The 25,398-nt window shown below is 34.3% G+C and overlaps 1 protein-coding gene across 8 annotated transcripts in view; it reads left to right on the top strand.

Annotated features, from left to right (window-relative positions):
• ptprua (protein tyrosine phosphatase receptor type Ua) overlaps positions 1–25,398 on the top strand; it is a 434,849-nt gene that overhangs the window by 305,413 nt on the left and 104,038 nt on the right. For all 8 annotated transcript variants that reach the window (XM_005159552.6, XM_009294143.5, XM_009294142.5 and 5 more), the window contains exons 7-9: positions 2,040–2,333; positions 14,606–14,929; positions 20,462–20,571. In XM_005159552.6, the coding sequence (XP_005159609.1) occupies positions 2,040–2,333; positions 14,606–14,929; positions 20,462–20,571 (728 nt within the window). The remainder of the gene's footprint in view (positions 1–2,039; positions 2,334–14,605; positions 14,930–20,461; positions 20,572–25,398) is intronic.

Genomic DNA, 25,398 nt, shown 5'->3' on the forward strand with positions numbered 1-25,398 from the left:
TTTTAGACCATATGGGGCACAGCATGTGTTTTAGGATATAACTCAGGTTTTTGAGCACATTTTGTTACTATTATTCATTTATTCGTTTGCTGGAAATTAGAACTGAATTTAGAAAGAGTTTTGAAACGAATATTTGCGCTTAACAAACAAAAGTATTTATTTATAGACTAATTGATGTCTGTGCGTAAAGGTTTTCCTATCCAAGAGCGAATGTGAAAGTAGTTCCATTATCTCTCATCTCTCAAAAAACTGTTAACTGTTTGCTTGTGAAATGCTCATTTTTTCCACTTAGACTTAATTTGCGTCTTGTAAATAGCAAATGCACTCTTGGCGCGATGCAGCTGACTCTTAAAGGGAATGGGAGATGAGACTCTAATTGGTTTATTCTCAAAACACACCTATAACTCATTAAGAAAATAAACTCAACCCTTTTAGACCATGTGCCACGGCGCAAGGCAGATTTCCCGTCCTTAAATTAGCAAAAACGCGTCCTGCGTTTTGCGCTCTGCGCATGGACCGTCAAAATAGAGCCCAAGATGTGTTTGCCGCAATGTGTTGCTATTTTCAGACCAACGCAATCCTAATTTTCCCATTTTGTACCACATTGTTTAAATGGCAAATCTATTTTGTAGACTCATGAGTGTTCCGGTCTAGAAAAGGGATGTGTTAAAGGACATTGTTGGCACAATGCTATTTTGAGGAACTAAAATAGACTGTGCAATAGTCCAGTGCAGAGCTTGTTAGTTGTGCGCCTCACTTACATATTGCTTAATACACACGGGATGTAAAGCAATATGCAAATATATATTTACAAATGTAAAAAAAAAAAAAATAAATTAAGGATTTAAATATAAAAAAAAAAAAAAACTTTCTGCCTCCATGTTTTCTTCATCTCAGGGGGCTTTTTTTAGTTTATTATGTTTATATGTTATTATTATTATTTATTGTTATTATTTATTTTATGCATATTTATACTTGTTTTTTTTCTTAGATTTGTCCACCTGTTAGATTTTAGACCCTATGGGACATGGGACGTGTGTTACGATATAACAATTATATGAAACCGGCGGTATAACAATTCATTATTAATGTTAATTTATTAATTTGCTGGAAATTAGAACTGAATTTAGAAATAGTTTTTAAACAAATTTTTTGCACTTAACAAACAAAATTAATTATATAGTCTAATAGATGGTTTCAGTGGAGTGCATACAACACCTTATCCCAAACACTCCTTATCCCCAAAGAGAGAAAGAGCAAGTAAAGAGGTTAAATGGAAGAGGCAGGTTCTTTATCCTCATGCTGCAGATGATCTGTTTGACTGTTTTCTTATTTCATAAATAAAATATATATTTTTGGCTATATTTAATAAAAAGAGCAGTTCAGGGAGCTTTGAGTTTTGGTTTATTTTGATTTCGGTTGACTTCATTGTTAAATATCATACAATGATCTATTTCAGCTTCTACATTAAATAGGTGGCGTGATGGCCCCAGTGTTTAGCATGGTAGCCTCACAGCAAAAAGGTCGCTGGTTTGAGTTCTGGCATTTCTGTGTGGGTTGCACCTGGAAGGGCACCCTTTGCATAAAACACATGTCAAAGTAATGGGAAGCTCATTTTACTGTGGTGATCTCTGATCTAGAGAAAGTGAGTGAGTGATATGTAAAGGAATTATATGACAGTCAGTGTTAAGTTTTACTGCTTACGTATGCTGAATGACAACGTGGCTATTATTCTTTTGACTGATTTACTTAGCATAAATCATTGTTAAAGTTGTAAAAATTATTACTTTCTAGTTCTGTGAGGCAGTTCTGCAGCATGATTGCTTCCAGGCTGACTGTGTCAAACATCACACAAATATTCTGGAAAACATGTAGAGTTTAATAAATTAGAGGATTCTTGAAGTGCTTCACTGTTAGTGTGCCTTATGCATCAGACGTGCATTAAGTGGTCGACAGACATGTTGTCTTAAACCACATAAAGAGTGATGCCAATCTTAATACAGTACATTCTAATTTTTTCCCCCTGTATTGTCTTGTAGTCCCGCCCACACCGATTGCTCCACCCCAGCTGCTGCGCTCTGGCCCCACCTACCTGATCATCCAGCTGAACACTAACTCTATAGTGGGCGACGGGCCGGTGATTCGTAGAGAGATTGTGTACAGGGCCAGTCATTCACCCTGGTCTGAAACACATGGAGTCAACTCACTGACTTATAAAGTTTGGCACCTGGAGCCAGATACAGAGTATCGCATCAGTGTTCTTCTTACTCGGCCTGGAGAGGGTGGAACCGGCCCGCCTGGACCCCCACTGGTCAGCAGAACCAAATGTGCAGGTGAGTAGAGCCAAACCTTATATATACAGAAAGATAGTCCACTCAAATTACAATCAATAGTTCAATATTCAATTGCAAAGAATGCCCTTCCTTCTAGACAAATCAGCCAATCACCAAACTTTACAAACAAACTTGATTCTTTGGGAGAATCGCTTTTGACAGGAGAAATGCTAGATTGCATTATACATCACATCGCATAACATATTGTGTCATTCCAGTGTTGTCCTCTAGTCTTTGCTCCAGGTTCTGTCTCTGTTATTTCAGTTTATTTAAGCATGTCCTCTGGTTACCACTGGAACAGCCACATAGGAGACTGGTGTTGTGAAATACTTCCTAGTCTGTGCGCAATAGCTGGAGCAAACTATATAATTAATTAGAGCTTGAGCAACAAAAGTACAGGACAGAGCATTTTGGCAATTCTGTCTGTATGTGCAAGGTTATGAACGCTGTTTGAAATTCCATGTGTGTTCCCAAAAATGTACATATCATGATTATGCAAGAATCCATTCATGTGCTACTTAGGAGTCCCCATCTACTTCCAAAATCCTGAAAAGTTACTTTATATGGAGTCATATCTTGTTGTATCACATTTTGAGTTTAACCCAAAAATCATCATATCATGTGGATTAGCGACAAGATCAACAAGTGATCTAACAATGATCAACAAGTCTATAAAAACACCTACTGTATCCACAGACTAATGTACTGGAAAATGGATGGGGAAAAAGAAAGAAAGATAACTTTAAGGTTACAGAACATTCAGGGTTATGCAAACAACAACAAACACACCCAAAGCATGGTAAATCTCATTGGCTTATTTTATTCTATTTATTTATTTTTTTTATCATTTTTGTCTGTTTATGTTGTTTAATCAAACAAAAATCTGTACTTTTTTAATTATATAATTGATAAATTAATTGAAGTAATAAAGTATACAATAAAGTACAATCAAAATCTTAAGCTTTTATTATTTTAATCACCTTGTGCTTAAATTTATAGGTGCAATCTGCTGATTGTCCTGCTGATGATCTTTCGAGGGCACAGGTATCAAACTCAGTTCCTGGAGGGCCGCAGCTCTGCACAGTTCAGTTCCAACCCTAATTAAACACACCTGATCAAACTAATTGGGCTATGGCCCTCCAGAAACTGAGTTTGACACCCCTGACGTAGGGCTTTAAAAAATTACTCCAAAGCACTAGTATATCTACAGCAAATTTCCAGATCTACTTAAGGTATGATGCTTTTGGGAAACAGGCTAAACAAATAAAATCTCTTATATGGACAATCACTTTTACACTCTATTCCTTACTAAAATTCAGACCAGCTCACTTAACATTTTGTTGAAATTAGTTCTTCATTGAGTTGAAATGAAATTTAAAAGCAAAAGATTAAGACCCAATCCCCCCCACATTCATTTAGATAAGTCTTGGTCATATAGAAGTTTTAAAAAAACATCTTATGCTTTTAATCTATGACTTATGAAATGTGCTTAAATATACTCATAAAACACTGTATTATATTAATTGATATTAATTGATCAATGTTTTATCCCTGTATTTTAGTTGAAGATTAGTTGAGACCTAGAATGTGTTGCTTATTGAACACAATTGTATTGAGCAGTCAGCATTCGGGACGAGACTTATGTTTTTCTTGTTGTTAATACATCCTCATATTGTTATTTAATGTTAATGCAACTTATTTTTTAGGAAATCTATTGTGCTGATGTTATCATGATGGCATACATGTCCGTTTAACCACTTTCATTCCTCCTTAACTTGTTTAACGTTTTAAATGAACAATATTAGTGTTAAAATGCATTTTAAAAATATGCTTTAATATTTAGCGTTTTTTATAAATATATATAAGTAAATAAATATGCAGATTACGGTCATTTTAATATGATTCTACCTGCAAAAGTCAATTTCGCTGTGTGTTGGATATTAAATATAAAAAAGGATTTAATATTTTGCAATAAAAATATTTTTCTAATATTTTTTGAATATTATACTGCGTAAAAAAGTTAGTCATTTTTTAAAATGTATATTATAATGTAATTTAATGTAATGTTGATATATTTTTATATATTCAGTTATCAACAAAACACACAATTGTACAAATTGAATAAAAGTTTTAATTTTAAGTACATATTAGTAAACATTCATTTAAAACTGTATCATGAGAATATATCTAACAAAAGTATATCACTGACACGTTATATTTTAATGCTACATTCAGGTGTGTTTTAGCACACAAATATGCACTTTGATCATATTGATCCCAGTCATTAAATTTTGTATAATCATACTTTAGTTTTATTCTCTGCTTTGTGTGTGTTTGTTTGTTTGTCTGGCTGAGGTAAACTCTACTATAAATGTACTTGTGTTATAACCTCACTTTTGGACTTGGTAATGTATCACTGTCAAAGGTGCTCTGAGACTCGATTCATCTTGAACTGCTGTAGCAACAAAAGAACATGGTTTCGAAGCTCACTTTACACTGCATACATGTTACTAATGTAATAGACATTTTTATTTTTAGTACTTGCTGTTGAAGATGAATAGGTGCAGAAGGCTGGTTATGGTCATTTCTGTAGTACTTTTTTCTGTGTTTGTACTAGACTAATACTCTGCAAACATGAAAAGGCATTGCAAATTAAATTTAAGATATATTAATGGGACACAGACACATACGACACCTATATAATATACAACTCTAAACCAGAAAAGGTTGGGACAATATGGAAAATGCTGTTAAAAAAAGTAGTGTTTTCCAAATTTACTTTAACTTGTATATCATTGCAGACAATATGAACACAATTTTTTCATTTTTGTCTGATCAACTTATATATATATATATATATATATATATATATATATATATATATATATATATATATATATATATATATATATATATATATATATATATATATATATATATATATATATATATATATATATATATAAAGGAAGTCCTATGTCAACCGTGTCTGAAAGCGGCAATGACTACTGTGGGCTCAGTGGCATCTGCAATGGTCAATCACGCAAAGAAAATATGTACTGTGGTCAGTTGAATCAGTATTTCAGATATTTTGGGGAGAAATGGACACACAGGACCAAAAAAAAAAAAAAAACAATCATCCAGTCTATTACCAGCAACAAGTCTAAAAGCCATTAGTCTGTCATGGTATTGGGTTTGAGGATTTAGGGTTTTAGGTTTTATCTATCTATCTATCTATCTATCTATCTATCTATCTATCTATCTATCTATCTATCTATCTATCTATCTATCTATCTATCTATCTATCTATCTATCTATCTATCTATCTATCTATCTATCTATCTATCTATCTATCTATCTATCTATCTATCTATCTATCTATCTATCTATCTATCTATCTATCTATCTATCTATCTATCTATCTATCTATCTATCTATCTATCTATCTATCTATCTATCTATCTATCTATCTATCTATCTATCTATCTATCTATCTATCTATCTATCTATCTATCTATCTATCTATCTATCTATCTATCTATCTATCTATCTATCTATCTATCTATCTATCTATCTCTTTCTTTCTCTCTCTCTCTCTCTCTCTCTCTCTCTCTCTMTATATATATATATATATATATATATATATATATATATATATATATATATATATATATATATATATATATATATAACAGTTCTGGTTCTTGAATCTGATTTGCTGATAGCCGTGCAATATTTTGCCGGTAACATCACACAAAGGCCCTTCACCTTTGTGTATTACTCCACCCACATACAGCCAGCAAAAAGCAGAGAGAGACTACAGTTTGACAGATATTACTGCTGTTAGACAACAAAATGAACTTTTGAGGCTTTTTTAGTCAAAATGTAGTTGTTTAGATTGCAACTAAGCAGTTTATTTGTAAGAAAAGTGCCTATTTTAAAATATTTACTATTTCTGAGAGAGCTCGTCAGTGGCCATTAGCCTGCCATTGTGTAGTAGACCAAAGATAGTTGACGTTTTCTATCCACAAGATGGCAACAGAACCGCATTATAAGCCCTTACGCTTAGAAGATTATAGAATATTATAACAGTCTGATTTCTTATTACAGCTGTTCAAATCATTATTAAACTGGTAAGCATACCTGCCAACACTCCTGTTTTTCAAGGGAGTATCCCGTATTTTAGACCAATCTCCTGCAACCATCCCGTTTTTTATTTCTCCCGGAAAACTCATGTAATTTCACCCACCCCCCTCTTGGTATCTGTAAAAAACCCTGGGTTGCCAACTTTGGTACAGTAACCGATCAAAGCGGCCACCCAAAACCTGCTGCATCCTATCCCGGTCCTCAACAGTGTCAGAGACCTCACCCCAAACCCCCTCCCCCCGGTCTGCTGGCAGGTATGCTGGTAAGTGATATTCTAAGTCGATCTCTCTCTTTTGTATGTCGCAGTGTTGTATTTATACCGATTTGCTCGAATATCAGGAATGTATGTTGTGTTGGCAGAAAGAAAGAAAGAAGCAAAGTCCACATGTGTTTAGCGTTTTTCCTCATCGCAAACACAACAGCAGTCTGGTAGGTTTTTTAGGGGTTAATTATTGTGATATCCTGATTGCTACAGAGAAATACTGTAAACTGTAACACTGTAAGAAGATACCTCTGTTGATGGTTGGCATTTCATGTCACGTTCAGCCTTATAATCTTAAAGTGTGAGCAAAATAGCTGTTTTGTCATCACTTTAGACATAAAGCTATAGAGAGTCATTCAAACACTAGCTCTAAAGTGATGTTGTTGAATTAGTAACGGCTTCTGCTGTTCTGACGTCAGCTGCAGATGTGAATAAATGGCGGAAGAAATTTGCTCCTAATAAAAAGGGTTTTTAGACTCTAATATATTAATTTAATATATATTAAATATATTTATACATTATATTTATTTGTAATATATTATTACAAAGTTCTACCAAAACATCATAGTAGAATATTCAAAGTGAGCTTATCTCTTAAAAATAAAATCACATAATAGTTACTGCAGGCCTTCACGCATTAATCATAATACTCTTGTTTTTCCATTGTCTTTATTGTTCATTCTATCATTTGATGGCATTATTTTTTTTTACCTTTCTCCTAAGTGAAATAAATTAAACTTATATCAAAGCATTTACAGGTCAAACTTGTTGTCAGAGGATGTGTGTGTGTGTGTGTGTGTGTGTGTGTGTGTGTGTGTGTGTGTGTGTGTGTGTGTGTGTGTGTGTGCGCGTGCATGTATGCGTGTGTGTGTGCCTGCATGTGTGTGTGTGTGTGTGTGTGTGTTTGTGTGTGTGTGTGTGTGTGTGTGTGTGTGTGTGTGTGTGTGTGTGTGTGTGTGTGTGTGTGTGTGTGTGTTTGTCATATCCAGCTGTTAGGCCATTTCTCATAAGGCCTGTGGGTGTTTTAGTAGATGTGTCTCATTAATTAGTGTAATCAGGTTGATTTGTCTTGAGGACTGCAGAAAGGGTCCGGATGGTGGTCTGCAGGCGTTCACAGCAGGCATGACTAGCCATTGACAGTCTCAGGCAGATTTAAGCATAAACACCTCAGTCTGACAAAAACATCACATTTTGCCCCCCAAAAATCCAAAGAAATAAAAATAAGAAATGACATTTAGTATGAAGTGTTTTTGCATCGAACATTATTTACATTTAAATTAGTTAACTGTTAATCATCAAGCTATAAGTAAAATGCTGTTTTGATTGACAAAATTCATCCACTCATTTTACTTTTGTTTGTTAAAATTAAATCAACTTCTATAAAAGTTTGTTAATAAATGTATTGCTAATATTCTTAGTCTTTATGTATATTGTATTATAAAAAATATTTTAAAAATGCATTACTTAGGCCTTATAAGGAACCTTATAATTGCTTTATACTGTATGACCTCCTGAATAATAATATTAACAGCTAAAACAAATAATAAACATAAAAAATGCAATAATTACAATACATTATAAAATAGTATATTTGATTACATTTTGCATTGATGGATTACCTTTAGATTTCAGTTTTTATGAAGGCTTCAAGAAGTACCTATATATATATATATATATATATATATATATATATATATATATATATATATATATATATATATATATATATATATATATATATATATATATATGTTTACACAACAGTTCTGTCTGGTTCTCGAATCTGATTGGCTGATTGCTGTGATATATTTAAGTAATATCAGCAACCGTACAGCCTCTTTACCCATTGTGTTTTACTCCGCCAACATACAGCTAGCAAAAAGCAGACACTACAGATCTAAAGTTTAAAAGATGCTTGTTCAGCTGTTTAACTGTCAGCTTATGATTTGAAAACCAACACGTAAGAAAGTAGTTACTCAAACAAAAGGGTTTTTGAGACTCTCCATGTTTGATTTTGTTTTTATATACACAATTATGCAGTCAAACTGTTGTATAAACGCAATATCAAATTCGTTGCAGTGAGATATGGCTATATAACGGCACTGGTGGGGCCTGCGGCCTCGTGCCAATGCACGCCTCCCACCAGTGCCGATGTACAGCCATATCGCACTGCTACTCATGTGACTCATACATATATATCACATAAGAATAGAAAATGAGTGTGGACATGGAGCATTTTTAGACAAAAATGCCATTTTTACATTTATCCAGATTAATGTAGACATGGCCTTAAATATGTTTAATACCTCTTTATCCTTGCAGAATTCCACATTAAAGGGATAGTTTACCCAAAAAATACAAATTCTGTCATCATTTACTTATTTTTTAATTACTTCTTTCTTCTGTTGATCACAAAAAGAAAACGTTTAGAAAAATGCTGAAAACCTGTAACCATGAATTATCACAGAGTTTTACCTACACTCTCAGAAATAAAGGTACGCGAGCTGTCACTGGGGTGGTACCTTTTTAAAAGGTACACATTGTATTTAAAGGGTCCATATTGGTACCTTAAAAGTATACATTCTACTTTACATTATTAGAAACACCTTTGTTCTTTTTTGGTACTAATATGTAACCTTCAGGTATTAATATGGACCTTTAAGGGGCGAATTTGTTGGTACTACCCCAGTGACAGCTCGTTTACCTTTATTTCTTATAGTGTATGGTGGAAGTGGTTACAGGTTTTCAGCTTTCTTTAAATGATCTTATTTTGTGTTCAACAGACTATATATATATATATATATATATATATATATATATATATATATATATATATATATATATATATATATATATATATATATATATATATATTGTTAGTGTTTAAGTACACTTACAGTGTGTTAAATTATCAGTGTACGTTTGTTGCAGATCCCCTTGTACACACACACACACACACACACACACACACACACACACACACACACTTCTGTCTGTCTCTCTTTGAGATAGAAATACTGATCAGAATGAGAGAGCGAGCGGGAATTAAAGTGACAGGAAATAGAGACAAGGACCCCTGCCTTCACACATGACATGTGTAATTAACGCATAACAGCGCTAAACGCATCTGCCCTGAGAGAGGAAGCAGAGCTATTTCAAATGCTAATTTAAATGTAATGATAAGAGTTTGAACTACCTTTTAAAAGTACTCCATTACTCTCTCTCTCGTGCAGCTTTCTAACTTTACAGTTCATAGTTGCTAATAAGAAAGGTCAACCGTTCTGTCTGTCTGTGTCCAATCGCTTCTGTTTCCAATGGAAAATAATTATTGTAATATTGGATAAAAGATCAGTGGAATCTGATTCAGGGATTTGTGCCTTACATTATTATGTTTTAACTTTGATGTATAAGGTAGTCTATTAAAACTTGTTAGCACATTTCTAAACCGTTTTAATATATGGACAGACATGAACTAAATATAATAAGGCTGATATTTATTTAGCAAATTGCAATCTCATATCTCATCCACACGTAAGAGTGAAAGTTCAGTAGGGAACTTAATGATAAACTGAAAACTATAGAATACCAATGCAGCTGCTAATTTCCATAATAGCCATTGCAATCTTCAAAGCGCTGGGCAAGTTAAACATAACATCACTTGGTAATCAATATGTTTAGGTAGAATCTGCTGGCATTCCAATCAATTAAACAGTAGTGGACAGAATTAAGTCTGTACTATGAAACACTTTGTTTTCTGCTTCTGACATACTTTGTCTGATTGTTTAATAACAAAACAAATATCTGCAAACATCAGTACACTGAATAGAACAAACCGCATCAAGTTGCATGAAGATTTTTTTTTCACATTTTACATAATTTATTTACAGTTTCATCCCATATTTGTGTGTGTGTGTGTGTGTGTGTGTGTGTGTGTGTGTGTGTGTGTGTGTGTGTGTGTGTGTGTGTGTGTGTGTGTGTGTGTGTGTGTGTGTGTGTGTGTGTGTGTGTGTGTGTGTGTGTGTGTGTGTGTGAAGGAGAAACTACAAATGCATATGCAGAAAGTTAAATCTCAAAACTAACAATGTCTGTTAATCCAAACTTGCTTGTTTGCTTATTTATTTATACATGGTTTATTTATTCACCATTAATTTAAATGAGGGTTTGTACTGTTGTGATATGTGTTAGCTTCTTAATAATAATAATAATAATAATAATAATAATAATAATAATAATAATAATAATAATAATAATAATAATACAATTAAATAAAAGCAAATGTTAGAGGGGCCAACAGGGGGCACTCAACCTGAGGTCTGTGTGAGTCCCAATGCCCCAGTAAAGTGAAGGGGACACTATGCTGTCAGCTTGGCGCTGTCTTTCAGATGAGATGTTAAAACGAGGTCCTAACTCTCTGTGGTCATTAAAAAATACCATGGCACTTCTCGTAAAGACATTGGCTCTTGCGATCATGGTCTCCCAATTATCCCCAACCACTGAACTGGCTCTATCATTGTCTCTCCACTTCATTGTCTTAGGGTGTATGGCCATACACAATAAATACGCTATATAAATACACATTGCTTACTTACTTAAATAGAGCGCTGTTCATTGAAAGCTATTATTGGAAAGCCGATATGGAACTTTTTTAGTACTTATTGGAAAATTCTATCTCATAATACAGTAAGACTAACTACCAATCAATACCAAGTAAAACATTTAAGTTAAATAAACATAAAAAAAATTATGGATTGTTCACAGAAAGTATCCTCTTTTTGACGAATCTAAATGGATTTTTCTTTGGAATCAATGCAAACCCCTATTTTAAGAAGCTTTGTTTGTACTTCTTGTAACCTTGTTTGTATGTCTCGTAATGTATTGTAATGACAAAAATGAACTTGAAAACAATCGCTAAAAACCTTTAAAACCTTTTACTGTGGTATAAATAAAAAAGAGATTATTTGATGTTTGTTTTTTACTGAGTTCGGACTACACAATATGAGCCAGGTTTTGTTCTGAACTGTTTGAAGTAGGGTGTTGCAGTGATAGTGGACGACAACCAGCATCACATCTGAGAGGCTTTATGACATCCCGACAGGTTCCATTATATTGACCAGGAGCAGCACAGCTTCTCTATTGTTTACAGCTTTGAAACATGGTGAAATGAAAAAGAGATGATGATATAAGAGCTGCTAGGTGGAATCATGCAATAGATGAAAGGTTTGTGGGTCTATGGCAACAATACTCGCGACTTTAGGATTTTTCATCAAGGCTTGTTTACACTCTTGTTTCCAGATGTTTATAGTTCAGCCTCTTGATGACATTGCCCTGGTCACTAAATATGGCAAGTGATGGCTAGTCTTAAGTTGTGTATTGCTTGACATAATTAGCGTCTGCTAATATAAAAAAAAATTAAGTCAATATCACATATCTACACAATGTCGGAAAAAGAGACAGACAGCAATTTGTAGCTAAGTGGTTTTCAACCTATGACAGTATTGCGTGTGGGGCGTTATGGATAGAAATTTTTTAATAGAAGTACTGTATAAATGTCTAGTTACAATTTAATGTATTATCTCATAACGAGAATTAAATAATTAATTGTTACTATGCTTTTACTATTCGTTTTATAGAAATCCGCTAATTTAAAGTGTTTTTTTTTTGCAGAATACATGAATGTAAACAGGTATTTTGTTTCAGTTCCCTGTCAGTTTTGACTAAACGTTTGACCTAGAGACCTAAATTTGCAGAAACTAATGCAACCGGATTTAATAAAAGGACCCATGAAATGTTTTGAAATGTGCATTTTTAGTCCATGCTTGACATATCTCAACTAAAACTGGAGCGCATGGCAGGAAATAAAGTAGCTCCTCCCCTTTAAAAAAGCTAATGTTTCTCTACCAGTGAGAGTAGTTTAACTCAAGCACATCAAATTAAAAGCAAATGAAAAGTGTCTTGAAGAGGGCAGAACATGTCAGAAACTTTAGAGCATTTGCTTTATAAGAATTTTTGATGAGAAACTGAAGTTTGAGGCGTAAGGTGTAAGTTTGTTTAAGCAGGGTTTTAGTAACATTTAAGTTTACTTTTTTGTAACTTTTTCAAACTTTTTTGTCTAATCTAACATAAACTGACACCTAACACAAATACACATTCATACAGTTGTAGAGAAGTGTAAAGAAACTAAAATAAGAGTTTGAGAGAGTGTAATGATAAAAAAAAAAAAAAACTTTTACTAAAAAAACTTTACAAATTTTGTAAGACCAAACCAAGCAAACCAAAATTAAAAATGTATTTAACCCTTCTATGGTCTCTTTAGGGTTACATTTAGTTCACACCAGTTCAGTGATAGTCTGGAAGTGTTACAGGAAGTCCCTCTGTTGAGCACATGGTTAGCTGGTGGTCAGTCCTCGTGAGGCTTGGAGTGGGGTGGAGTCTGTCGTTTTCAAGTTTTGAAGCGGCAAAATAGCTTGTCATGTTGACTACTGGTTATGCCCCGCACTAAACCTAACTATACTCTTGACAAAAAGGAAAATGAAAGGTATCGGAGATGGGTATGTCTGAGCTGTGCGATTAATCCATTTTATCTGGGTCCCAGCCTGCTCTCTGGATTCCTCTAGGGTTTTCTTGGATTATGGCCTGGGTTCTAGTCTCTTCACTGGAACCAAAAAAAACCTATCCTGGGCTGGAATGGAAAAACTCAATCTCCTGGGGTCTGTGTCAGTTCTCTTTTGGATTCTGGTCTGGGTTCTGGTCTGGGCGGTGGCCTTGGGCACAAGCTTTTATAAGAATGGTTTTGTACTCACCCTCCAGAGCGAGTTGACCAATAAAAAGTTATCTCCCCCGAGGCACGTTTATAGTCATTGTTCCAAAGCAGGGTGATTTGCTTAGGCATTCTGGGTGTAAGCCGATGCAAACATGTTCAAAGCTTCATAAAATGTTAATATGTTGCACACGCATTAATGTAAAATGTAAACAATCATTAATATTAAACCATAATATTAATAGATGAGCAAGATACTTGTTGCAAAACACCTGATAACACATAAAGAGACAACAAAAGCTTGCATTAAAACCATCAGTCTTAAGCAAGAAGCTTATAGAGGTTCTCTGTGTGTCCAGGTCTGAGCATTCCTTCATGTCGTAAATACCTTGGAATTGTATTACAACTGACCATCCAGTCTTTTCCTGGCTATGAGTTGACTGTATGTTATGTTGAATAAAACAGAATAATTGTGTGTCTGATTGCCCATATTCATTACATCTACTAAGACAGGAAGGCAGGGCGGGACATAATGTTGCTCCTCCCCTAAAATATACAGCCAATGATGTTTTTTTTTTTATTTTATTTTTTTATCACAGCTCTACCAGTGAGAGTGGTTGAGCTCAACCACATCAAATAAAAGCAAATAAAAAAGTCTTGAACATGTCAGATACTAGAGAGCATTTGATTGGTCAGAATGTTTGATATGAAACTGAAGTTTGAAGTGACTTAAAAAAAATCATTTATTTGAATGTTTTTATCTTCTGAAATTGAATTTTGTTACTAATTTGGACCACACTAAATATTAGATTCTAATGACGGACATACTGATGCTAACATTTAAGCAACTTTATTGTGACATGACAGGGACTTTAAAGATGGCTAGCGGAGGCTAGTCTGGATGCAATGTGTACTCTGACATGTTTAGTGTCCATGTTGTGACCAAAATGTTGTGAAGTCAAATCACAAAATCACAAAAACCCAACACGATGCAAGACATGAAGTAAAATAAATTGTTTATCCTAACATCAGAACTATATAATGTGAATAAATGTCAAAAAGCAAAATGTATATACTGTATAAAATTTCATTTGTTCTCTCATCCAGAGCCCATGCGTCCCCTCAGAGGTCTGACGGCTACGGAGATTCAGTCGCGTCAGCTGCTTCTTCAATGGGAGCCGGTTGGTTATAACCTGACGCGCTGTCATACATACTCCCTGTCGTTGTGCTACCGCTACTCCACTGCCACTGGAGGAGGAGCCGGTGGGAATAACGCCACAGTAAGGGAGTGTCTGTCAGTGGAGAGGAACACCTCCCGCTTCACACTTCGAGATCTGCCTCCATTTCACACTGTTCACGTGAGACTGGCACTGGCCAATCCAGAGGGCAAGAAGGAGAGCCGAGAGGTGACCTTTCAGACAGAGGAAGACAGTGAGTATACTGAGTCTTTATGTTTTGCATTGAAATCAAATTTGTATGTATACATGTAATTATGCTTGCATATTGAATATTGCTCTTTTTAGTATAATAATTAGTTTCAATGCAATTTATATTATTATTATTATTATTATTATTATTATTATCATTATTATTATTATTATTATTGATAAAAATGTTTTACTTCTTTTCTTCTCTCGTACTATTTTGCATGTGTTCACTCAAGGCCGCAAGCCAAGTGCCTTAGTGTCCCACCAGTGTCGATATACAGCTATATCACACTGCTACAAGTGAGATATTTCATTTATACAACACTTCAGTTCAGTTATTAAAAAAAATCTAGTCTAAAAATCCTTTTGTAAGAGTAAACTATTTTTTCTGTCATTCATTCACATCTGCAGCTGACATCAGAACAGCAGAAAACATTACTATTTCATGTCACTTTAGTGCTAGTATTTGAATATTTTTTTAGCATAATGTCTAAAGTTATAACAAAACAGGTAACGTTGCTGACATTTTAATATTAAAAGGCTGAGCGGCATGAAATTCCATCAGTCCTGAGACGTTTCCCAGTATTTCTATGTGGCAATTGGGAGATCACAGCAAGTAACGTCAAAAAGGCCAAAGCAAACACTAGCAGATTACTATATAAACTGGTATAAATACAACACTACAACAGACAAAAAAACGAGATCAAATTAGAATGATCAGCTGTAGTTTGAAATTACGTCGAGTTTTTATAGTTATTATGCGGCCTCTGTCCCCATCTTGCAGCAGAACGTCAACAGTCCGTGCTTTGCTCAGTGACAGGCGGATGACCGCTGATGCACTGAATCTCCAATATATATATACAGTATATATATATATATATATATATATATATATATATATATACAACAGTTCAATCTGGTTCTTCAATCTGATTGGCTGATACTCGTGCAATATTTTGCCAGTAACATCACACAAAGGCCTCTTCACCCTTCACTGTGTACACTGTGTATTACTCCGCCCACATACAGCCAGCAACAAGCAGAGATGCTACAGTTTGACAAATATTACTGTTGTTAGACAACAAAATGTACTTTTAGGGCTTTTTAGTTGAGAATGTAGTTGTTTAGATTGCAACTGTGCAGTTTATTTGTAAGAATAGTGTACTATTTTAAAATATTTAGAATTTCTGAGAGACAGCTCGTCGGCGGCCAAAGACGTTTGACATTGTCTATCCACAAGATGGCACCAGGACCGTATAATAAGCCCTTGCTTAGAGTGTTTTCCTGAGCGTGAATAAGAAGCTGAAAAACGGAAGCGTCACCGTTTTTAAAGTAGACCGGATAGAGTCAATAAGAAGCTGCAAATAAGAAGCTGGATTAAGCCTCGTTCCTCATTATCGCAAACAAAGCAGCAGTCTGTTAAGTTAGTGATTGCTCTGTTTTTTTTCTAGGTTAATTATTGTGATATTGTAATGGTCGCTTAATGTTTTTTATGCATTGTGTATGCCTGTGGTTGTTTTACCTTTGTGATGTAAGCAGGCATGTTTGGGAACTCAGTTCACTTCAGCGAGCTTTGAGGAAAAGTGTGATGGTCACTCTACCGCTGTATCATTCTTTTATTTCAATAATGTAACATTTTTTTTTGCAATGGATGTTTGAGAGTCTTTTTCTTTTCCTTTTGCCTACTCATTGTCGTTAACTGGCATGTATGTAATTCACAGCACTTGGGAGAAACGCATAAAGGCCGATAGGAAGAGCAAAATAGTTTCTGTCTCCTTTTTTTTAATTCCATAAAGTCTCCAGGTAAACGCTGGTACGTGTCACAATACCGACGGCAACATAGTAATAGACTGTAGGGAGAAATCTCTGTAGACGTATGGCACTTCTTGTCACGTTCAGCCTTATAATCTTAAAATGTAAGCAAAATTCAGCTGTTTTGTCATCACCGTGAGGGGGTCAGTTCTTAAATCAAAAAATCAGTCCTTGGTATATAAAAAACATGCTAATATTAATAAATCAAGCCCTAAATAAACAGAATATGTACAGATACTGTACATTTATAGATATTTTATTAAGACAATGTTGTTTTGATTGAAAGCATTTTTCATTTCACTTCAAGGTCAGTTTTTAAGCCTAAAAGCATTTAATCATTACCACATTCCTTCATAGATTGTAGTGGTGCAATTAAGGTTTCACTTTTGATTAAGAATTATGTAATAGTACCCATTATGTGTGTGATCTTCAGAAACTTTCTGAATTTGAATAAACTTCCATTAACCCAGAGGTGTTTTTTTATGGGTCAGTAGCCATAACCCATCCATCTTTGCAAAGGCATGTATTTATCTGAGCAATTATGATGTGGCGACCGCACCAGAGCCCAGTTTGCCTGCAGTCCTCAAACTCCAATTATAGCAACAACACAAATATTGACTCACAGAATACCGTGCTTCAGCATAATTAAATGGAAGATCATACTTTCAAATGGAAGTATATGAAAAATTAATAAGCTAAAGCCACCAGCAAAATGGAATAAAGATTTTTGCTTATTTTTGCATTTTTATTTACAGCGTGTGTCAAGCGGCGCATGTTAGCAGGAGGTCATTTTCATGCAAATGTGTTAAGATGAAGGTCAAGTGAATAAAAGAAAACATATGAAAATGAACAAGGCTCAAAAAGAATGCTCTCCATTTATCATTCCTGAAGTTAAAAACATATTTTCTGCCTGGTTATTTATTTATTTATTTATTGTGCAACAATATAGCTTGTGTGCATTATGTTTGTTTGGTTCACTTGAAACAACGTCAGGAAAAATATTAATGAGTTAATTAGTCCTGCAAGTAATGTTAAATTACTGATAGTCAGCACGGATGCAGAAAGACAAAGTTAATGAGAAATAAGAAGCTATAATCACAGACTTTTTGACCTTTTTAAGCACATGTATAGGAAAATGTGTGGAATGTCAAGATTTCTGGATAGAAAAGTTCTTTAGAATGGCTCTTTTATGCCACAGTACCAACATTATTACATGCCATTAATACTGGCATGCAAAACTGTTATCATAACATTAGATACATTTGAACCCTTACAAATTTGTAAACATCATTTGTTGTTTGAGTGTTTGGTGTTTAGCTTGAATTTGAGCAGTATACTTTTTGTGGGTAAAGAGGCACAAAACAACAAATATAATATACATAGGTTATTTTGTAAATAATTAACTTTTGGTGAGGTTAAAAATTATTAAGCTCATTTCAGTATTTTGTATTCCATCAGTATTTCATATCAGTGTACTAGTGTGTACAATTGTTAACTTGATTAATCAAAGTATGCTCATTCTCTCTTGTGTCATAGAAATCCTGCTGCATCAATTTACATATCAGTTGTAGTTTCTAAAATCGAATATGAAATAGAATAAATTCTGACTATAGTGCTATAATACTGTTGCAGAGCTTATCATGCAAAGATGGATCTTTAAAAAAAGGTTGTTGTAGATTTTTATGTTTTCTTTCATAATTAAATCTTGCTCTTGCCTCACTTTTATATACAGTAAGAGGTGACAAGCCATAAAATAAGATAGAATGTACCCGTGTATCTAGTTCAAGCTTGACACTTGGTAGCATCTGTTTTGTTTATGGAAGCTTTGTGTTCAATGAGGTAATAAAATATTCAGACTCGAATCAATATTTTACAACCAGTTATTTACTTATGTGAAAAGTAGCTATGCAATAAACAGGATACATTTGTTGGATGTTATTAAACAATAACAATAATAATAATGATAATAATAATAATAATAATAATAATAATAATAATAATAATGGGTTATGGTGGTGCAGTGGGTAGCACGATCGCCTCACAGCAAGAAGGTTGCTGGTCCGAGCCTCGGCTGGGTCAGTTGGCATTTCTGTGTGGAGTTTGCATGTTCTCTGTATGATTGCTTGGGTTTCCTCGGGTTGCTTCGGTTTCCCTCACAGTCCAAAGACATGTGGTATAGGTGAATTGGGTAGGCTAAAATAGGTTATGTGTGTGAAAGAGTGTATGGATGTTTCTCAGTGAAGCATTGCAACTGGAAGGGCATCTGCTGCGTAAAACATATTCTGGATAAGTGGGAAGTTTATCCGGCTTTGGTGACCCCAGATTAATAAAGTAAATAAGCCGAAAAGAAAATAAATTAATAATAATAATAATAATAATAATAGCAAGAAAAGTGGTGGTTTGATCTTTGTTTTGTTAAGGCACTTTCTGTAGTATTGTATAAAAAAGGCAATGCAAAAATTTTAATACAAATGTGTAAAAATGTGTTATGCCTCGTTGAGGTGGTTTTGGACTTGTGAGAAAGATTGTTAATAATTTTTTTTTATAATAATAAATTAGTATAATATTTATACCGTTAAAAAAAATCCTTAAAGTGTTTACATATTTAAATCTTAATAATTAAGTTTTATTTCCCTGTTACATGATATATTTATAATAATAAAGTCTGTCCACATAAAACTGTGAACTGTGACATAGTCAATTTTTTTGTTCATCTAAATTCATATTTTTTTTACTATATTCACAAGGTTAAAATAAAATGCAATATAATAAAATAAGAGTGGCGGTATGGCGGCACAGTGGGTAGTGCTGTCACCTCATAGCAACAAGGTCCCTGGTTTAAGCCACGGCTGGGTCAGTTGACATTTCCGTGAGGAGTTTGTATGTTCTCCCCATGTTTGCGTGGGTTTCCTCTGCGTGCTCTGGTTTCCCAACAAGTCCAAAGACATGCGGTATAGGTGAATTGATTAAACCAAATTAGCCGTATTGTATGTGTGTGGACGTTTCCTAGTGATGGGTTGCAGCTGGAAGGGCATCCACTGCATAAAACATATACTGGATTAGTTGACTGTGGTGACCACTAACTAAAAAGCAACTAAGCTAAAGGAAAATAAATGACTAAATATTTAAATAAGATCAACTACTTTTCTTTTCCTAAATATACAAGCTTATTTAATGTATACAATATACTCTGGACCCTTTACTGAAATAACTACCTTTATTTAAAAAAAACGACATCATTACCATCAAATAAACGTTCTCATACCGTGAAATACATTTTTGGTCATACTGCCTAGCCCTACTGAACTTTTTTTTTTTTCTGTTTTTGCAAACTTTAAAAATATTTACTTTATATGAGGATGGAGACCTGGCTAGTGACTCTTAATGAGACGATTTCAGTCTGTAGCCATGCTGATTCTATGTTCTGGATGAAAGTTGTGGATACTTTATGAGTCCAGCACCAACCATTCATCCTTTTTTTTCAATTTACTCTATTTTCTTCCACACCATGCATTGTAAAGAAGACAAATGGTCTGTCATGGATCTTTGGGCTTCCAGAGCATCAAATTGCCCTTCTAACCTGCATTCCCTCTCTTCTAGTCTGTAGAGGTGTTGTTTCACCTCTACCTGTTGCATCTCGACCTTCATCTCAGCTGGGTCTGATACTCTGTGTTAGTAAGATGGATCTGACTGTACTCTGAATGTTTTCTCTCGTTTTCTGCAGTCCCAGGAGGCATTGCACCGGAATCTTTAACCTTCACCCCACTGGATGATATGATCTTTCTGAAGTGGGAGGAGCCTCTGGAGCCCAATGGTCTGATCACACAGTATGAGGTATGTGTTAAGCTGAAGTTAAAGATGTTCATTTTTTTTTTCCAGTTAGGTATTTTTTTAAATGTAATTTAACACTATTTTGGTCTTTTATATAGCATATGTATATGTATGCATGTATGTATGTACAGTATGTGTGTGTGTGTGTGTGTGTGTGTGTGTGTGTGTGTGTGTGTGTGTGTGTGTGTGTGTGTGTGTGTGTGTGTGTGTGTGTGTGTGTGTGTGTGTGTGTGTGTGTGTGTGTGTGTGCTAAATTCACATTTAATACTTGGTATAAACCTGAAACACTGTCATGGTTTTTACTAATATTCATCAATTGAACTATTGTGTGTTTGAAGAGATGAATTAGTGCTTTTCAATAATAATTTGCATCATCGTTGACTTAAATGCAATGTTCCTAGTTTTGCTTTTATAATTATATTTTTTGGAGGTCCCTTTTAATGATTTAAGTTCATTCAAGGTAAAAAAGAACACAAAAAATAAATCCTTTAATATATATATAGCTTTACTTTGCAGAGCAAAAATGTTTTTTTCAATTCTCTGGTCTCTTTAAATTGCTCTTTTCTAAAACCCCATACAGTACCTGCACTTACTGGTTAGATTGCCTGGTCTGTTATGATTGTCTACCACCTACAGTGTGTTTCAAAAACCAAACGTCCATTATCATAGCTGAAATTTAGATCTGGAGCTTTCCTCAACACTTATAGAAAAAGTAATAAGAACAGTAACAATTGCACATGTTTTTCCACAGCAATTCAAGTCCAAATCTGAGTTTTTCCAAAGTGCATGCAAAGTGGATTTGCTTTGGCAAGGCACAGAAAATAACATCTTCTTGACATGTTGGCAATGGAAACCAAACTTTTCCAGGCCTCAGCTACGATTAAGTGTTTTGGGGTCAAAGTATACATTGTTCAGGCAGCCAGTTAGAACCAATGGAACCAATGAAACCTTTGGATGTTCATTGAGATACTTTAGACAGAAGCAAAATATGTGACATTGTGGTTTTTTTTTTTGTTTTTTTTTTGCTTTTGCTTTATAGTAGACCTATTAAGTAGGCTAATAAATAGTTATTTTTTTTAAAACACAGTAACATTGCTGTAAATGTTGGACAACACATGGCAAGCTTGACAATGGAAGGTAATGAAGTGTTTTAGAGAAAAAGTGAACCAAAGGATTTCTCAAGATTTGCTTAACCACTTAAACTCTGTGGACCGTGGTGTTCCCATGGCGCAGAAATGAAAACAATACATTTATGATCACTAAGCAACCCCAGATAGCACAGACAGCTATCATCTCTTACCTTATGCTGTGTGCTTCAAGGCCATTCTCCTTTGTTTTTAAGGTTATGTGCATAAGTAATCCTTTCATATGTCTGATGCGGTCCAAACATAGTTAATTATGTTTGATCAAACAAAAGAATAGTGAAATATGAATCGATCCCTGTGGCTTGTATGGCACCTCTCATCAGTTGGAATACAATAACTTATGCATAGATTATGGTAGAGACATTTTTCTTTTTTCCTATGATTACTGACATGTGCAGGAACCATCAAAATTAATTACAGTATGCTAGACCACACAGTACCTAAAAAGTACACTTTCAAATTTGAGTTCATAAAAAAAATACAAAAAGTGCCTCTTTTTTAGGCATTTATTATAACACAGACAACACATACAGTTATTTTAAACACTTTCAATAGTGTTTTATGAAAATTCAAAGGTTTTTTTTAAATGATACCAATTTTTTGCATTTACACTTCTGCATGTGGATTTGGGAAGCTTTTAAATTTGGGTAGGCAAAATCCAGGCGGAAATCCCAAAATAGCAGCAGAATTTAACTGGTTAAGATTCCCCAGCCAGCTCAGGTGCTTCCAGGGAATGGTCATGCCATTATAAAAGTGCATGGTTAAGATCTGAGTTGTTTAATATAACAATTTTCACTGCCTGATTGAGATATGAAATGAAGTGTGTATCCCACCAGACAATATGCACTGCATTAAATTACATTGATTCATGCCATGTTTTTAAAATATAGAGATTTATTTTATCACAGTATTTTTAACTGATATTTTGCACTTGAACAACTAAATTAATGCCGAAATCTGTTTAACTGATTATATTTAAATTAAATGGCATTAACAATGCTGTTAAACGAAAGTTTATAAAATTAAAAATATTCACAGAAATACTTCACCAGAAGTTTATTGTTGTGCATATAGCCCATTTCATGCAGAGCTGACCGCAGCAAAAATGGCTGAATAGGACATACACTAACCTACAGTACATATTATTCAGTCAAAAGATGGAGCCAAACAGTCAAAAACAGTAGTGTGACAGACAAGCATAAAAATGTGAATGTGAATGCATTCACTGATGGTCAAGATGATCTGAAGTAACTGGATGAGCCTTTGTAACACATCTAGGAATGTGTTAAACCAGAAATATAATTGCAGATAATTTGCATTAAAGTATAGAGACACTTCAATTTAAGGATCAAATATCAGAGCAATGTTGTTTATAAAACTGTAGCTTAAGATATATAATTCATTTATTAGAAATATTTGAGCCCAATGACATATTTACAGAATTTCACATTCACACAGAATTTGACGGGCACACGGAGCTTTCAGCATTAGCTGCAAGGTGTTTTCTCCTGCATTTCCTTCATTTTTTTAATCCTTCATCTTAGTCAGCAAGTCATTAGTGTGTGTAAACTATCTCCACCCTTCACAGAGTCTAGGTGTTCTTATGCTAATCATGTTGCAGTTCATTCTGCAGGCTTCAATTAGTTGAGGGACAAAGATAATTGCTTATTTGCCTTGCAGAAGCTGTCGGATGGGGCAGTTGTGTTTAAGTGCTTCAGTCTGGTAATATTCACTGCCTCGTCCCTCTTCAATTACCTCAGCTGTCAGCATGTACACATGTAAGCTTCTGCCTACACTCAGTGCTCGTTTGAGGTTGATGCGTGTAGCTTTATGTTCACTGTGCTGTTAGTTGTTGTTGACTGGGGCTGAACTCTGTTCTCTGTGCTATTAGTTTTTGTTGATGGACTGAACTTTGCTGATGGATTTGATGATGGCTGCTCAGTGGTTGAATTGCTGCATTAGTATTTTAATAAAAATAAATTTCTAAACAAAGTGTTTAATTTCTACAAATGATAACTGTGAGGTCTTAATGTTTCTCTGCACATTGGGTGGGACATTCTGACCATTTTTTACAGGTTAATTGTACAGTGTCCGAGCTGAACTATTTGAATCCTCACTTTTAAAGTCTTTTTTCTATACAATTACTGTATTAAAAATGGGAAATAAAAAGGCCACAAAAGTACAGCAACATGAATTTGTAGGTACAAAATGCTTGTATTGAGATGAATTTCATTTTGCCTTTAGAAATGGCTGAAGTATTTGTGTTGAGCAAGGTGCAGGAAACATTGCTCTGTGAATATAAATCCATATTGACATGATAATATAATCCTGAAGATGGACCCTGCAGATTTGTCAAATATATTTCACATACATGATACAAATTCTCTATTTCAACACACCTCAAACATATTCTGAATTCGGAGCCGAATATTAATTAAATTAAATTAAATTAAATTATTAAATGTCTTCAGCTTAGTCCTTTAATTCATCAACGGTCGGCACAGCGGAATGAACCACATTTATTCCAGGATATGTTTTACACAGCGGATGCCCCTCCAGCTGCAACCTAGTACTGGGAAACATCCATACAGACTCAATTACACACATACACTAAGGCAAATTTAGTTTATTCAATTCACCTGTACTGCATGTCTTTGGACTGTTCCGTTGTTTCAAGGTGTTATTTCTGTTAGTGCTAGCTTTTTATCAGTTTGAAGCCGTATTGATGTGAGGTGATCGTGTTACCCACTGCACCACAGTGACACCACTTTTGGACATTTTTATTTTTATCCATTTCTCAAATAATAATACTAGGATTCGAACCACTGTGAGGTGAAAGTGCTAACCTCTGAGCTTCCTCTAAATAAATGTTTTGTAACCAAACATCTTTTGCAATAGAAAGATGATACATTTAAATTACTGTAATTTACTTTCAATTAATTAGTAATATTTTTTTTTCTAGCATATTTTTGGAGTAGTTTTTTTTTTTCTGCATTGTGATCTTAAGTTATTGTATTAGATCCAACTCCTGTTTTGTTTTTATTTATGACTAATTAAATGGTTTGCACAAGCATCTCAATATATAGCATTCTATAAAAAATATTAGTTTAAAAGAATGATATTTCAGGGGTGTACCAATTTATGTTGGTCACTGTATATTTAAACAGTTCACAGGTGACACTGAATAAACTTCTAATCTGTATATTTTCATTCTGATGGGCAGTGAACAGATCAGAAGCTCCATGGTCATGCATGGCTGCTTCCCATTTTCAAAATAAGAGTCCCACATGCATAATAATTTAGCAGTTGCCCTTGAGTTGCTGCCATGTAATTGTCTGATTAGATATTTGCTTTTATAAGCAGTCAAAAAGGTGTATCTGAAAAGTAAGTTTATCTTGGCCACTACATTCCATGTTTTCTAATGTCATATATAGATGTATAAAATACACTTTAAGCTTTGGTAATCATTTAATAGAGTGCTCTGCAGACCGTATTTAGATTACTGAGACTTTCAGTCCATTCGCCATTCATCAGTTATGTTTTCATGTAGTTCAAAAAGTAAAGCCTGGTGCTAGTCAAAACAAATATATAAAGCAATAAATGAATAAAACGATCACATATGCATCTTTAATGCAGATTATGTAGCTTTGGATAAAACTATCTGTCAAATGCATTCAAAAATCTG

Source organism: Danio rerio, chromosome 19 (assembly GCF_049306965.1).
Source record: "Danio rerio strain Tuebingen ecotype United States chromosome 19, GRCz12tu, whole genome shotgun sequence".
Taxonomy (NCBI): Eukaryota; Metazoa; Chordata; class Actinopteri; order Cypriniformes; family Danionidae; genus Danio; species Danio rerio.